Source organism: Pezoporus wallicus, unplaced genomic scaffold (genome assembly GCF_028554395.1).
Source record: "Pezoporus wallicus isolate ANWC-B61680 ecotype Strahan unplaced genomic scaffold, APGP_CSIRO_Pwel_v1 contig_5935, whole genome shotgun sequence".
Lineage (NCBI taxonomy): Eukaryota > Metazoa > Chordata > Aves > Psittaciformes > Psittacidae > Pezoporus > Pezoporus wallicus.
The window spans coordinates 1,227,895-1,243,654 of record NW_026637215.1 but is presented as its reverse complement, the minus strand read 5'-3'; the positions used below and the strand labels follow the sequence as shown (position 1 = coordinate 1,243,654).

Genomic DNA, 15,760 nt, shown 5'->3' with positions numbered 1-15,760 from the left:
AATGCAGTCAGTGATTGCAGAACTTGGTTAAAATTTTTTTTTTTTTTGGGGGGGGGCACAAAAGAATCTTTTTCTTCTCCTTTGTGTAGAAGCTGCAGTAAAACTGCAGAGCTGTTCACTTCTGAAGTTAACAGAGTAATAAAAACTACTTGTAACCATGATGTAACAGACTGCTGTGCCTTCCAGTTGAACTTGCTGCACATTGAGCCAACCAGCCAGGCAGGCATGTTTCCTGCCATGTACCCAGCTACTGCAAGGGAAGTTTTGAAACCATTCTATAACTCTCCAATTTCTTACAATATTAAGTTTCTGGGATTTTATACATATACATTCTCTCATACAAGCAGGTAACCTATAAAAGCAATAGAAATCAAGGCATATAGTTACCTAAGTGTAGAAAAAAGGCTTCATTTATGTTTCAGGGAACTCTGATGACACTATTATTAGTACACTCAGCTCCAAGAAATCAAATAGAAGTGTGCCTTCAAGAAGTTTCACTTCAGCTTTAACTACCATACTTCACTGTAGTCATCCAAGGGAAGAAAACTGACAGAAATGACTACATGCTTTACTTCATACAGGCTTAGGTCAGCCAACTACTGTCTTTTAATGTTAAATATGTAAGCAAAGCATCTTACTAATGTATATAGGAAAAATATAGCACTAAGGTAGAGAAATACAAGTTCTCAAAATACATATACACTGCTTTCAAAATATATCCTCTAGAATTAACAAACCGATTACAACACACTTAATCCCAATAAAGACCTTTAGTGAAGCTTGGCATTTCTCTTGCCAGATACACACCACAGTGTTAGCAATGGGAACAGTACAACATTTCTTATGTTAAGGTAATGCAGACTTACCACTGTGCGCTGCTTGTTGGGCAAGAAAACACGAATAGTATTACTAGTTTTGGAAGTATCTGATATTTTGCCATCATCAGATGCCCGGCGTTGATAACCAAACTGCTGGACGATAGTTGGTGAAATACAGTTTGGGCCATCAAAGACAGAATCCTTGAGTCCAAAACCATTACTGATAGTTTTCCAAGCTCCCTGAATGTGCTCCATCGGTGCGGTCTAAGAAACAAAAATTGAGAGAGTCAGGGAAAAGGGCAATATCCTTCACTATAAAGTGGCACTGTCTCCTCCTGAGACAACAGACCTCACAGCCTCTTTTGAAAGCATCTGAAAACTGCACTGCCTTCTGCCTTGTGACATGATCAACCTACACATACACGGTACAGCTCACCCACAGCTGCATAGCCTGAGTCTTGAAAGCACTTGACTTTCTGAACACGAACAGATCACAGATTCATGTGCAATTCCTCTCACTGCATCCCTGGTGTCACAGAGCAGTTTGCCATCATGTTAATTTAGGTAACCAGCGCCTGAGGGGCTTTCAGCCAGGTGGCTAGATGCTAGCTGCAGGCCAAAAGAAGAGTCCTGTAAGCCAGATAGGGCACACAAGCATTAGCAGAGACTGTACTGTTAAGAAAGAGAGGCCAAACAGGAACTGGAATAAAAAGCATGCTTCCAGATAAGCACACAGGACCAGCTTTGCACGCTCAGGGATGAAAAAAAAAGGTATCAGTGCATTTTTTATCCCAGATGCATCTTGTCCTAAACTAACCAAAAACAAAGTCTGAAACAGTTTTGAACAGTGAAATGTACTTCTTGCTAGATTTCCAAGTAGCCAGATTCATTGCCAAGCTTTTAAAAAGGAAAAGAAAGACTAAGGAACAGTGAAAATAAGATGATGGTTTATTTCCTCCATAAAACTGCATCCTTCTATGAACCTCTGAGAAACTGATGTTCAAAACTACACAGTGCAAGTGCACATTTTTGCCAGGTTAGTAGATGGTTTCCAAATTAACCCTCAGTGGTTGTGCACATCACCTGTATTCTTGATCACCACTATGAAAGGGAAAGAAAGTCATATTAAAGCTGCAAAGTCAAAAAGCAAACCAGTCAGGAAATGCCAAAACAAAGGTCTTCCAAGCAATCCTTATGGTACAGAAAGGGCTTACACTGAAAGCCCTACACTGTTCCCCTGAAATCACTAAGAACTTCATCTAGTACATAACACCAAACACTCCTTCACTGAGCACCTATCAGTATCTATTAAACCCATTTCATGTGTGGTCCTGTACCTCCTTTGTTGTAAATGATTTGAATCCTCCAATTCACTTCCACATGCCCTTCTGTGTGATACCCATGCCAAGGAAAAAAAAAGGAGCTCCTCTGCTTATGTCAGCAAAAAGATGGTGTTTGTTACAGCTGAAGAGCTAAAGTAATGGAATTCATGGGGGGAAAAAAACTCCACTAGTGTGAAATGCCCAGTCTGGGATGCCCAGAAGGATAAACTTTCAATGTCAGTGTTTTTCACTCACAGCAGAACTCCAAAAGCCTTAGTTAGATTTTAAGTCCTTAACACTGCTACAGACCTAAACCCTGATCTGAGTAGTTGCTATAAAGGAAACATGTACCAACAAGCTTCAAGAGAAAGGTTTGTGTTACATCAAACACCTACCATCCCATGCAAACTGCAGCAGTAGGACTCTGGGCCTCTGACACTCTGCTACAATGGGATCTTTGGGTCCCTTCATCAACATTTCTTTCACTGACAACAGATACAGTATGAACATGCCTATCCTCTCCCTCCCTCCTGCCAGTTGCTGTCATTTCCACATCAATGCCATCATTTGTGCAAGTCCAGTTGTCCAAAGGGTCAAAACCCAATCTCAAAATCTAATAGGATTTAGATAATTGGAAATGATGGGTTTAAATCCACAGCACATGAATGACAATGGTCTTACATTTGATATAAAAAGGGAGCAGAGAATGGGAAGACCCAGAGACATTCTGAAAAAAGGATGGAGGTGGGGAGAACAGATTTTGGGGTACAACTGAGCTCAGCATGCACAAGCAACTACAACCAACTCACAATTCATATGCATTGCCTTCCTGTCAGCAGTCAGAGAGGTGAAAAAGTTATATACAGCTGCAACAACCATATTCTGCATATGGACAGGTAAGTGTGTAACTACTTAGATGGCAATAATAAAAGCAGAGTGGAGATAAACTGTTCAATAAGAGGGTAAGATAAAACCCAGACAGCTTGTTCTCTTTCCCCCTCTTAATGTGCTCTCTATGGGGAACCCTACTTCATTTCACCCTTCTAGATAATACATGAGAGAAACCAAGAGGAGCTCAACTGGATTGCTCTACTGAACTATTTGAGATAAGGAGCAGCAGGGCAACAATCAAAACCCTCCTTGCAGTCACTGCCGACCTAAGTTAACAACATGCTAACGTTACAGCCATGCTGCCAACATCTCCATAAAAATCCAAGAGAAAACAGGAAACGACCAAAAAATGCAAAACTGCACCCTGGCAAAAGCAAAGTTTCATACCAAAAGAGGTACTTCCCTGCTCCAAGTATGAAAAGCCTGCTGCATAATGTAGAACAGCATGCTCCAGAAGATCACAGAAACACAGTCTGAGGTTGTTGTACACACAGGCAGACTTCTGTCAGCCTTCTGTACAATACAAATGTCAGTCGTATCTGGGATTATGCATTTGCATCCTTCTCTTTCCTAGGATCTTTGCCTCAAGGAGGTGCTGGATATTCTCAGGACTGTGTACATGTGGCATTATCCTCTCTCCCAGCAACGCCCTGCTCTCTCTTGCCACCACACTTCATCAGTGCATTTTTGCCCTCTGTTTGGCTGGAGCTATTGACGGTATTCCTGGCAGCTTGAGTTCATTCTCGGATGTTGAGAGCTCCCTTTCTAGAAAATGAAAGCACCTCCTCAACTCGGCAAGCAAATGTAGCATATGCCACCCTTAGCTTTCCTTCCTGCCTGAACTGAAGGCTAATGGGCTCTGTTCACACACCTCAAGAAGGAGCTACACTGAAGGTAGAAGACAAACCAGATGTGGCCTGGAGTGGACAAAACCTGCAAGCAGCCTGAGGCTGGAGGGGTAGGGGAAAATAAAGGGAAGGCTAAAAGATACTTGCAGTCTCCTGGGGAGAGACAGGGAACCCATGATGAAAAGCTGCTAAACCTGCTCTTGGCATCCATGGTACAAGGACATGCAGTTGGGAAGGTGGAGCTTGTTGAAGAAACATCAGCAATCAACTGTCCTGCTGCTGACTTTTGCAGTTATTCAGAGGCAACCCTCATCTGGGATGACAGGAGGCTCCAGGCCCTCGGCAATACCTCTTCACTCAGGCCAAGAGTCTACTCAAGAGCATTTCAAGTCTGATACCTCATGGGCAGCTACCGGCCATGCTCACTCCCCAACTCTAGTCACTGTTCTTACTCCAAATTATTACCATGAAAGAACAGAGATAGTAGTAAAAACTTCTTCTTAAGAAGTAATTTGCGACTGAATGACATCTTTCCCCTGCCCTCAAGTGTAAAGAAACCAAGCTTAAAAATTGTAATAATATATACAAAACCACCCCCCTTTGGACTCACAGCTCACTGCAGACAAAGATCTGAGGTAAGAGAATCAGCATGGCAATTACCTGACCAGCTTCAAACTGACAAAAAAATCCCTACCAAAACCTCACACAATGTAATATTGCACACATGCACACGATTTCTAGTTGGCACGTTGAACAGGGAGCAAAGCACAACAGCACAAGACAACAGACATCCTAGTTCCCAACGTACAGGTTAGCATGGCCACCTTCTGGCCCTCTGAATAGGTAAGACATGTGCACAGCACAGCTTACCTCTCAGTGCGCTGTAACCTGTGCCCTAGGATTAATTCCCTCATTCATCTGGGGTCTTTTGCTTTAGTCAGAAATTGATGAAAGCCATTTTTACTGAAACTAATTTCATTTTCTACAGTTCTCCCAAGATCCACACCAATCCACTCCAGTAAAAACGTCTGATATGCTCTAAGGAGAAATTTCCTTTAAAATAAAGATTTTACAATTATGCCTTCATAAAGACATAATTCTTCATTTGTCTCTTTCAGAAAAACTAAGTTTTCTTCCCTTAAATAAGTTACAAGCACATTTTGGAAACATTACCAGATATTAGACTTAAGTTTAAGCCATGCTCAAATAATGCATCGCCAGCTGAACGTTTTCAGGCATCTTCCTAAGTTTTTTCTTTAAGATACATCTTCCAGCAACTCTCCACTTTCATGAAAATGCCTTCAAACAGCCTGTTACAACTGAAAAACAGCACAGCAGCATTCAAAGATTTAAGATATTAGAAGTATGAGTGTATCAGTCCTCTTGTGGATCCAGCAGGAAATTGATCTTGATTCATTCATGTTAAACAGTCAATGTGAGCAGAAAAGATAATCTGATACTATTCCTCCACCTTGCACAAGTACTCTGCCCATGGTGACCAAGACTGCACTTTTCATTAGAGCTTTTTGCACAGATTACAGATTTTGATCACTAGTCATTTGAACAAGCGCTAAAACCAGAAGCAAAAATGGCTATACAATGTGTCCATCTCACAGTAACACATCCCTCGATGTCATTCACTCAGATCATCCACTCACAGCATTCATTCACAGCCCAAAGATACTTTAACTTGTTCCATGACTAGCAAAAAGTGTTTAGGCTGAACTGGTAAGGATTTTAATCTGTCTCCCAAAGGAATGCTGAAAGTGGAAATGAAACAGCCTGGAAGTTCACAGGATACAAACCTAAACTCTCCATATAGAGTTTATATGCCTTGCCCTTTATTTCTGAAGCAAACACCAAAAGCTTTTAAGGAAAATGTAAATTCAGTTCGCCTCCCAACACACACACAACCATTTTTATCCATGCAAACAGTTAATAGTCACACTCATGCTTAATGAGATACACATACAAAGGCAAACCACCACAGAACAAAACCCAAGGTGCATTTCAAAATGAACACTTCTGGTAGAAAAAAAAACAAGCTTTAAAAGTGGCTTAAAAGAAAGTTTCATCTCTGGCACAAAAAGATGCAGAAAACTGCATAAACAGAGTAAAACATTGGTTAGTAAGCATAAACCAAGTCATACTACTTGGCTGGAGCAGACTGTACTTTGGGCTCTGGTTAGTAGGTATTTATTCGTCACCAAGCTATCTGCACCTTTGGCCGCTCCATGCCTGCCCTCCTCTCTTGATTAGGATGGTGCCAAGCTACATTTCCCAAGTAGTTTTTGGGAAGATCTGTTTGGTTTGTCCTTTCCACACAGCCTGCTGCCATGTCACCCACTTCCTTTCACGTGAAGTTCAAATGGTCAAACTCTGTAAGCGTCCCTACAAAACCCAAACTCCTTCATTAGAGGAATGCGAGCACTGAACACCCTGCTTGTAGCTAAAAGAGCTCAAAGGGATACAGAAGCCGAATCCTCCCCTTTCCCAATCTCAGGGAAAAAGGAAAATGCAGCAGGTTTTTCCAAGCTTTTGTAGATTTTAGTCAGGCACAGCTGCTGAGTTAATACAGACTCACACCAAAGTTTAGAAAATTGCCACTGAAATACCTACGACAGGCCAAGGCAAGCACGAAAAGCACACACATTCTGCACATCCATTTTGTCCAAGTTTTGCTAACAAAGCACCAGAACTCTACGTCATGGAGTAAAACCTTTTTAGTATAGCTACTTATATTTTTTATCTTATAATCAAAATTGATAACTATTGAGAGGTGGCCACTCAATGCTTTCTCTCAAAGTGTGTTCTCTCAGCATTATGAAGACTATTAAGGCTGAAGTTCTATTTAAGACATTCTCATTTTTTAATTGGGCAAATTCAAATGCACTACTAGAAATAAAAACTGAACACTGCTTTCTTACATCTGACTGGATCAGAATCCCATTACATGACATTCTTGTCACACTCAGACTTCTTGTTTCTTCATTATAATACTAAACTCTTCAGAGCAGAATCCTCCAGTTTAGAGCGATCTTTAAAGCAGACCTTGCACTGCGGCAGTGAGGCTGTGAGTTTACATGTGCATTGCCATTACACAGATAGGACACTCTAGAGAAGCATTTTTTTATCCCCAGTCTTTCAATCAAGTGCACAGACATTCTCAGACACGTGCCTATTTGCATTCTGAACTTGCTCATGCTTGAATTGTTTCAAGTCGGGATGAAAGCCCCAAACTGTGCGTACAGTTGCCTGGAACTGATCCACTTTACAGCAAGGATGGAAAAGTTACTCAAATGTCAGCAATTCACCAAATGCCCTTCCCACACAACTTCTCAAGGATTAAACAAAAGTGACTGGGAATTTCAGCACAAATAATTACTGGTTCTGTCCTCCCTCAGTTGCATGTAGTAAATTAAGTAACAGTGAGGACACTACCACTGAGAACATACCAGTCTTTAAACCAACCTCGGGTTTGCTGAAAAGGAGCTCAGCCTAAGATTAGGTTATTCAAGTAACTAATGGGAGCTGCTAGTTAAGCTAACTGTAAGGTTCAACCATACCACACTGGCTGTTAGAACTGCAAAACAGCAGGCAGTGCCAGATGATGTGTACAGTTAGACACAACAGGATGCAGTAATCCAGCTAATTCCAAAGTTGGGTGTTCTCTGCATTCGCCCAGGGCAGCTTTAAACTAATAAATTCACTTTATTAACCATGGGCTCTGTGCCAGAAGCAGCAGTGCCATGGGGAGGTCAATACTGCATTTCAAAGAGCCTGGGCATGGAAACAATGTACAGATGAGGGGAGCAGGGACAAGAGCACCAAGAAAGGTTTGGAAGGGACACTGAGATACTCTTCTGTGAGAAGACAGACCAAAAGATTCTCCCTTGTATTTGCTAATATAGCACCTGGGAATAAATAAAAACCTGGGAATAACTGAGCATATGAACTAAGTCTAATGCGATACTACTTGAGTAGTTCAGTTACAGGCTGCCTGAACAGCTCTAACAACTTTATTTGATGGTGTCCTATGCACTAGTATTTGCAAAAAAACCTGCATAAAATGGCAAATAAAACCAGAATGTAATTAGAAGTTACAGACTGTATACAAGCAAAATTACGTTATGTCAAATATTTCCTATCCTGAGTGCCTCTAAAAAGAAATGATGCTTCATTTTAATGCTATCTTACATTATTTTACTAAATAATCCATGAAATTACACTTCTGGTGTGGGTGGGGGTTTCTTTATTTAATAAAGTGCCACAGTAGACTTTTTATTTCAGAGATACAATCTCAGAAAAAGGAGGGGATGGGGAGGGGGACACGACCACCAGTTGTAAGATAATGTCACAGATATGGTTTACATTAAATCTGGATTATTCTCAACAGGCCTGCAGTTGTGTGGCAAGGCAAATGCTATTTGTAGAAGACAGGCAAACATCAAGTCCTAAAGTTCTAAACTGAAGAAGGGCTTTCCACCTGCAAAGTAAATACCCGTTTTAGGGGAGACTGACTAAAGTAAGAGCTTCAGTTAAACATACACTTTGGATAAAGCAAGCACTGAACCAACTGGAGGGATCGTACCAATCTTGTGCAATTCTTTCAAAAACAGAAAGGACATTCCAGCAGCAGTGAAGGAAAACAGGCACCAAGCTCAGCTGCAGAGTTTCCTGTCCCCCAGGAAAGGTCCAGGGACCTCAGAAGAAAGAATGAGGCAGGGTAATGAGGAAGGGAAAGATAACCATTGAAAGTTATTTATACCTTTAGTTCTGCTTTCAGCAACTGAACTCCTATGACAAAAGGATGAAGTACATCATCTGTGGAAGGTAACACAGAAAAACAGAAGATATTTACTATTTTAAGACAAATTTGTACAGGTGTGAAACATACAAAATACATAACCAAGAAATTACTTTGTGAATTAACATCAATAGTAGAGTTCTGCTCGAGTTTTCAGGCCTTTCCAGTCTTTCACTATTTTATGCAACTTTTCAGTGCAATGCAACACACTATGTAAGGACAGACTGCACGACAACCAAATGCCAGCCCAGCCCAACATCACTTCATTCTTATTCAAGAACATCATCAAAATCTTTCACAGCTAAAAACTCACTGAAGTAAAATCAAGTATAAGTTGAATATTTTCTTCTCAAGACACTGGAGAACACAGAAACACCGTGCTGACTCACAAATGTTATGACAAAACCTGGATCCAAACCAAGCAAGGAATCAGAAGCTAAGCCCTTGAAGGCTATCTGTATCTTCCATGAAGCACTAACTGTAAGAGGAAGAATTCCTAGGGAAGCTGAAGAGAACTTGATTAAAAGATTGGAACTTGATTAAAAGATTGGAAGCTCAGATTAGTTCAAGAAAGAGGTGTAAATCAAATACACAAGAACATTCACTAGCCAGTAAATGGTAAAATGCCTTCTTACCCAAAATTCCCATCTTACTTAGCAATTCCTAAAACAATCCCATACAGAGATGATTAGAGAAGGAAAAGATGCAACACAGCCAGAGTCACTGTGGCTAGAAGGGACCTCTTAAGATCCTTTAGTTCCACCTCCCTGCTCAAGCAGGCTTGGCTACGCTGGGCTGCCCAGGACCACATTGGCTGGGTTTTGAGCACACACACCCCCAGTACACATTCTACAGCCTCTCTGTGCAACTTGTTTGAGTGTTTGATCACCCTCACAGCTAAACCAATTATTTTCCCGTGTTCAGATGGAGATTCATGTGTTTTAATTTGTCCTCACTGCCCCTTGCACTGTCAGTGGGCACTAGTGAGAAGAGTCTGGTGTCCTCTTCATTCCCATCAGTGTATTTTTACACATTGACAGGATCATAGAATCATGGAACGGTTTAGGTTGGAAGGGCCCTTAAAGTTCACACAGTTCCAACCCCCTGCCACAGGCAGGGACACCTTCCACTAAAGCAGCTTGCTCCAAGCCCCTGTGTCCAACCTGGCCTTGAACACTACCACGGATGGGGCAGTCACAGCTTCTCTGGGCACCCTGTGCCAGTGCCTCAGCACCCTCATAGAAAAGCTTTATCTTCTTCAGGCTGAACAGTCCCAGCTTCCTATTGTCTTTCTTTACATTAAATACAAGGAAGTACACGTAAAAAAAATAAGAGATCTTACATTGTTAGCTCACTTTTGGTTAGAAGCATCCTCTTCTCCTCAATAGTGTGTGGGGAACTGCAACGTTTTTACCCAAGACAGTAAACTCCCAAAGACTAACAAACCAGAAGAATGCTTTGGGACCCCCACCTTGAGCCACTTAGTAACTGTAAAATCAAACCTACTTACAGTCTGAACTGTACATTTACCCCACTTACTAACTTGTGTACTTCTCAATGACAAACATTTAGGAACATGACATATAAATAAGGTGAATATTGTTTCCATCTTGGAAAAAGGTAAGCAGGGAGACTGGGGAGAAAGGAGGATTCTGTGTTTTGTACCCCAGGGAAAAGCTGGTTCTAACAGCAGACAAGCAGTCAGCAACACCAGCATATTTAGGAAATAATCCCCACTGAATCAAGGCAGAGGAGGTGTTTGTTTATTTTTGACAGACTCCATTACTGAGGAATAAGGTGTGAAAAGTGACATGATCAGAAAGTATGTGGGGGCCAGAAGCAGAGTAAAACAGGGAAGAATGAAACCACCATAAGAACCATGAGAATAAGCAGAAAACCAGAGAACCACATCCTCCTAGGAACTAAGGAAGGCATGGGAGGGTAGGGGGGAAGAGTTGGGATTTTGTCTTTTAAAAGTAGCCAGATTGACAATTCCTGATAAAAACAGGGATGCAGTTCTGGTCCTCGCATTCAGCTACGAGGTCAAGAGATTCATAAAGACCAGCTCCTGAAGAAAAAAAAGAGCTAAAAACTGAGCTGAAAAGACTCTGGGACAAACTTTGGGAAAAGTCAGTATGATGTATAATGTTAGATGAGAAAAAGGAGAGAAAACTGATGGGGAAGGGTAGAGGTTTTACAGACTGAAAACCTAAAGCATTTTAATTGTAAGCTCGGTCAGAAGAAAAAAAAAATCTCACATAAAACCAAAAAGAGAAGGCATAGCATAAAACTAACGTGATGGGTTAATGCAGCAGGTATGATTATTTCTACCTCCACCAAAAGTAAAAGCTGTAAGGGTGTAAAAATCACATTTTTTTCCTTGACAGATAAGAGATGCATGAAACGCAACAATCAGCAAGATCATTTGCTAACAGAACTGGCAACAAGGAGGGTTTAAGAAGTGAAAGAGTTGACAAAAATAACTAGCTGTTATTGCAGATGTGAGATTCAATTAAACCTGAGAATTGTTCACCTAAGACAATGGCAAAGCCAAGGGAGAAGAAAATGACTCTGGCCTGGAGGAAGTTTGCCTACTTGCAGGATTTCCACCTGAGATACTCCAGAGTGCAGGAGAAGGAGCAAGGGAAGCAGGTGTTCTGCAAGGTGAACTCACAGAAGTGCACCACTGACCACACTTCAGGGTCAAACCACTGCTTTTGAAAACTGAAATATTCTGCTACAAATACACACCTGATTGCAGAAACCAACAGAGCAAGAGTTTGAAACACACAGGGCTCCAAACTGCTACATTTGTGTTTCAGTGGTGACAAGTCACTCCCATACTAAGCACTGATGGTTTCAGAAGATCCATCTGGACAATACTGTGTTTAAGATTAGGTCATCCCAAGCGTGAGACATTTCAGACAGTCAAACATCTGCATGGGTTATATTCCAGATGTGCTATTTCTACAACTGAAGCCCAGTGCTACACTATTATGGCATTCTTGCTGATTCCTCCAGTTTTCACTGCAATCAGTCTGGTAGATACAGCACTTTGCTACTGGCAGTGCTGGAAATCTATTCCCAGCAAGAAATATTGATTTTCTATTGTGTGAAAAGAGCCATCAACTTAAAATGTAATCAAAATCAGCTAGACTTTTTAGAAGTTACGACAAAACCCTCCTACTACACTTAATCCTGGGCTACACTGTTAATTGCCTGTCTCTAAAATCAATCACATTGTCTATTTAAAGTCTCCATGGGAGAAACTGAGAAAGACTCAATATACAAAGGAAACCAAAATTAAAAGACCCCCCCTGCCAGCCAGATACTACGCAAACAGAAGTGAAAGAACCTCTTGCAGTTACAGCAGCAGTATTATTTGTGGTGGCAGGGTGACAGAAGAAAAAGTATTTTTAAATCTAAGACAATTTTTTATGTCAATCTGCCTGACAATGTTATTGAAAGATTTCTTCAGAGCATAGGGCACTTCTATAAAACAAAATGATTCCAGGTACTGTCCTGTAATTCAACATCACAAGGGCAGATCTTACTGGAATAGGTAAAAATAGCACTAGTGGACATGCCAAAGGAGAGTCTTTCCACTATATGGCCTGTGCTTAGATTGCAACATCAGCTGGCTCTCTTTTTATAACCTCCTGATTGCCAGTGAACAAGTTACACAGTCAACTTAAAAGGTTTGAGAAATCTAAGAGTAAGCTCTGGAACTCACTTTCAGCTGAAATCAATCCACTGTATCACTCCAACATGAACACTTTGTTTCAGCATGCCATTATTGCCTGGGTAAGCTTTATACTTGCTTCTAAAGCATTTAACACAGATGAATGATGTAATTCAGAATATGGTTTATTTTTTGTTAAATGTCAGCATAAAATTAGAGGCTTGCACACTTTGTTGTTTCTTTTGGCTACCACATACTCTGGCAGCTACTTAACTTACTACAGCCTCTTGCAGCTGCACATGTGCCATCCTCCAATGAACCTGGTTTAGCCCATTTCTGCAAATGCTCCCCCCTCAACTCCAACAACTCCCTAGCACCAGAACTCTAGATAGGTTTTTATCCTTGTTTCCACATAAAGACAACAACTGTCACAATATGAACCTTTCAAACTGCCACAGCACTGATCAAACTGAGACAGAAAGGTTCTGCTAGAAGAAATTCATGCTCCTTAGCCAGGAGCTTGACTTACAGATGACTGGAATTGCTCAGCTTTCTAATTAGGTACAAGGGAAACCAGTATCCTCCCATCTTCAACACCGCAAACAGGTTTCTGCCTGCTCATGCTTACAGATTGGTATTGATTTGACACAGCTTTCAAAAGGTATTGGAGGGAGCAATAGGGAGGGAAAAGCAAGCTGTAAAAAAGAAGGACATCACTCACCTTGCACAGGTACTTTTATCCCCTCTGAGAAAACCTGAATTACCATCAGCATATTTAGCTCTCTTGAAGTTTGAAAGTGCTGGCATAATCAAAATATGTTTCTTATTTGCACAAGGTGGCCCCAGCACAGTGCCTACATGAAGGTCTCATGCAAATTCAACAGTAGTGAGAGTTCAGACACATCTGCCATACTTAGTACATGACTTTTACAATACAGGTTCTAAAAAACCACACAAAATTACAAGTGCAGAAATAAAGAACTGATAAAAGTTATTTTAATGGGCTTAGGAAATATGTGAGACCTGAAGGAATTGAAAAAATACGTATCAGAAATTGTCAAAGTAAGGGAAATATTACCCTGATGGTAACCTTGGAATTAGCAATTGATTTCTAAAAATATTGTACTTTCTATGATACTAATTTGGGAACAATGTAACTAACAGGTTTGGGGGAGCAATAAAGCCTGAATTTTCTCAAAAATCACTGAAATATGATTAACAAGTTTATTTCCTTCCCAGCAACACTGCCACCGCTGAAGTTTCCAGTCTAATGGTCCTCCCTACATTTGCTGTATTACTGTGCAGGACTCTTGGCCTGTGTTCCCAGGTAAATTCCATGCAAACACAAGGGAGAATGCATATCTTCACCTGTTTCCCTATGCTGCCTTCAGTCCCACCAAGAAACTCTCACGTAAAATCTCACAAGTAGTTTCTTCTACACAGGGGAAATCACAGGACAAAGAACAAAGACTGATAACTTACTTGTTTGTTCAACAAGCAGTCACAGTGGCGGACACACATTTCACCTCTTTCACAGGTAGTAGAAGGGTAAAGAGAGAGCAGTGCCTTTTGTGGCACATGAACAGACTGAAAAGACCAGTCTATTCTACTAGAAAACATTGAAACCATGACCAGATGGCTGCACAAACAGTTAAATGAGAACAGAATCAGAAAGTGGAACATGTGAAAACTAGCACACATTACTGATAGAGTTGACAGGGACATATGTTGGAAGCTAACGACCAGCAAAAGAAATGACATTACAGAAAAAGAAACTAAACTTCAATTAGTCATATATTGAACTTTCTCAATGTATAGCCAAATGTTAGCCCTATAAAAGTACATTAAAGACATCCTTCTCCTAGACGCATGCTACCTTGCCCCTCCCTCTTGCTAGTGTCTCCAGCCTGGTGTTTCTAAAACCCTCATTGTCAAAACTCTAGCTTGTTCTGTAGTGAAAAGATGTCTGTAACAATACTATAATGGGGGCTGTGAGCCATTTTTTCAAGTCTAAACCTCTGAGCCAGCTTTAATGAATATGGTTAACCCCACACCACACCCAGCTGCAAGTTAGTGAAGCAACCTCCCTTCAGCTTGCGAACTAAAAATATACAAGATGTCTCAACTGCTCTTAACCGATACTACGTGTTTCAATTGGAATGCAATATTAACAGCCCTTTTGTCAGCTGTTTGTCAGAAATGAGATATTTTAGGGTCAAACCAATAGCAAGTGTGCAAGGTAAGCTCGAATTCGAAACAAAGCAACATAACATAGTAGTAAGAGAAAACCCACAGCACTACCGTAATCGACTCAACATCTGCAAAGCCACAACACAGCAAGCGAAAAGATTCCACAGAGCAACGAAACCAAGAACAACAAACATAAAAAGGGGCTTATATCAGAGAAGCTGGAGATACAGGTCCCATGTGCAGATTCTCAGATAGTGCAAAGAAAACAAGGCAGAGTCGCTTCCACACTCACCACACACGCAGATAATTTGCAAGGCAATTCTAAAACTCTTTTGCCTGAAGTTAAAACCAATCAGCTTTAACTGTGCTATTGCTCTGCTTCATTTACGTGAGTGTGCAGGATACGTCTGGAACATGCATGGGAGAAACAGCAGAACCCAGACACACCTGCAACTGCAAACAAATCCAGTGCCCTGTGTTTGCCACCATGTTGTTCTACACAAATCCAGAGTTTTAATATGTTAAAAATCTAGCTCTAAAAAGCTTGTCACACCCTATACGCAAGCAAAACCCTCTGGAAAACGCACGTATCCATCACATTGGTTATGCTACTTAAAACCCCAGTAAAGGAATACTCACATAAGTAAACATTCTATTTATTGTCACTTATAATTCTTAGCTCTGAAGTCTCCCATGAAAATGCTTTCCTCATTTACAAATGACTCAAGAACAGTGCTTTGTCTATACTCACCTTCTATATGCACTGCAGCATTTCAGTACACAAGATGACCATATTCTATTAAACTCTAAAAGGTCACTACACACTGCTGCCACAAAATCAACTTTGTGTGAAACAGATGACATTTCTAGTACAAACACAATATTCAAGTCACTACAGGGATAAACGTGTGCCAGCTGCTTTTCAAAGCAAACCCCTTGTTTACAAAAAACCAGAGGACGCAGCAAGAGCCAACACAGCACTGAGAATTAGTCACAGAACCTCATCCAAAACAGACTTTGTTTTCAGAGGAACTAGGAATGTCACTAAATACATATCTGGATTACCCATAGAGAGTAAGTTCTATCATGCTGTCTCAAAACTCATGAGCTCATGCATGCTTGTTGCTAAAATACCTTGTTTTGTCATAAAGCCGGCATTTTTACTTGATTTCCTAGTGTTGCAGCAACTCGTCTTCCCATTA

General features: G+C 40.9%; 1 protein-coding gene across 8 annotated transcripts in view; it reads right to left on the bottom strand.

The window, feature by feature from the left end:
• RAF1 (Raf-1 proto-oncogene, serine/threonine kinase) overlaps positions 1-15,760 on the bottom strand; it is a 78,163-nt gene that overhangs the window by 23,912 nt on the left and 38,491 nt on the right. For 6 of the 8 annotated variants that reach the window (XM_057404203.1, XM_057404204.1, XM_057404200.1 and 3 more), the window contains exon 2: positions 867-1,082. In XM_057404203.1, coding sequence (XP_057260186.1) covers positions 867-1,073 — 207 coding nt within the window. In that variant the 5' untranslated portion in view covers positions 1,074-1,082. Of the gene's footprint in view, positions 1-866; positions 1,083-8,470; positions 8,496-8,647; positions 8,704-15,760 lie in introns of those variants that run through there. The other 2 variants (XM_057404201.1, XM_057404205.1) reach the window with 2 other exon arrangements.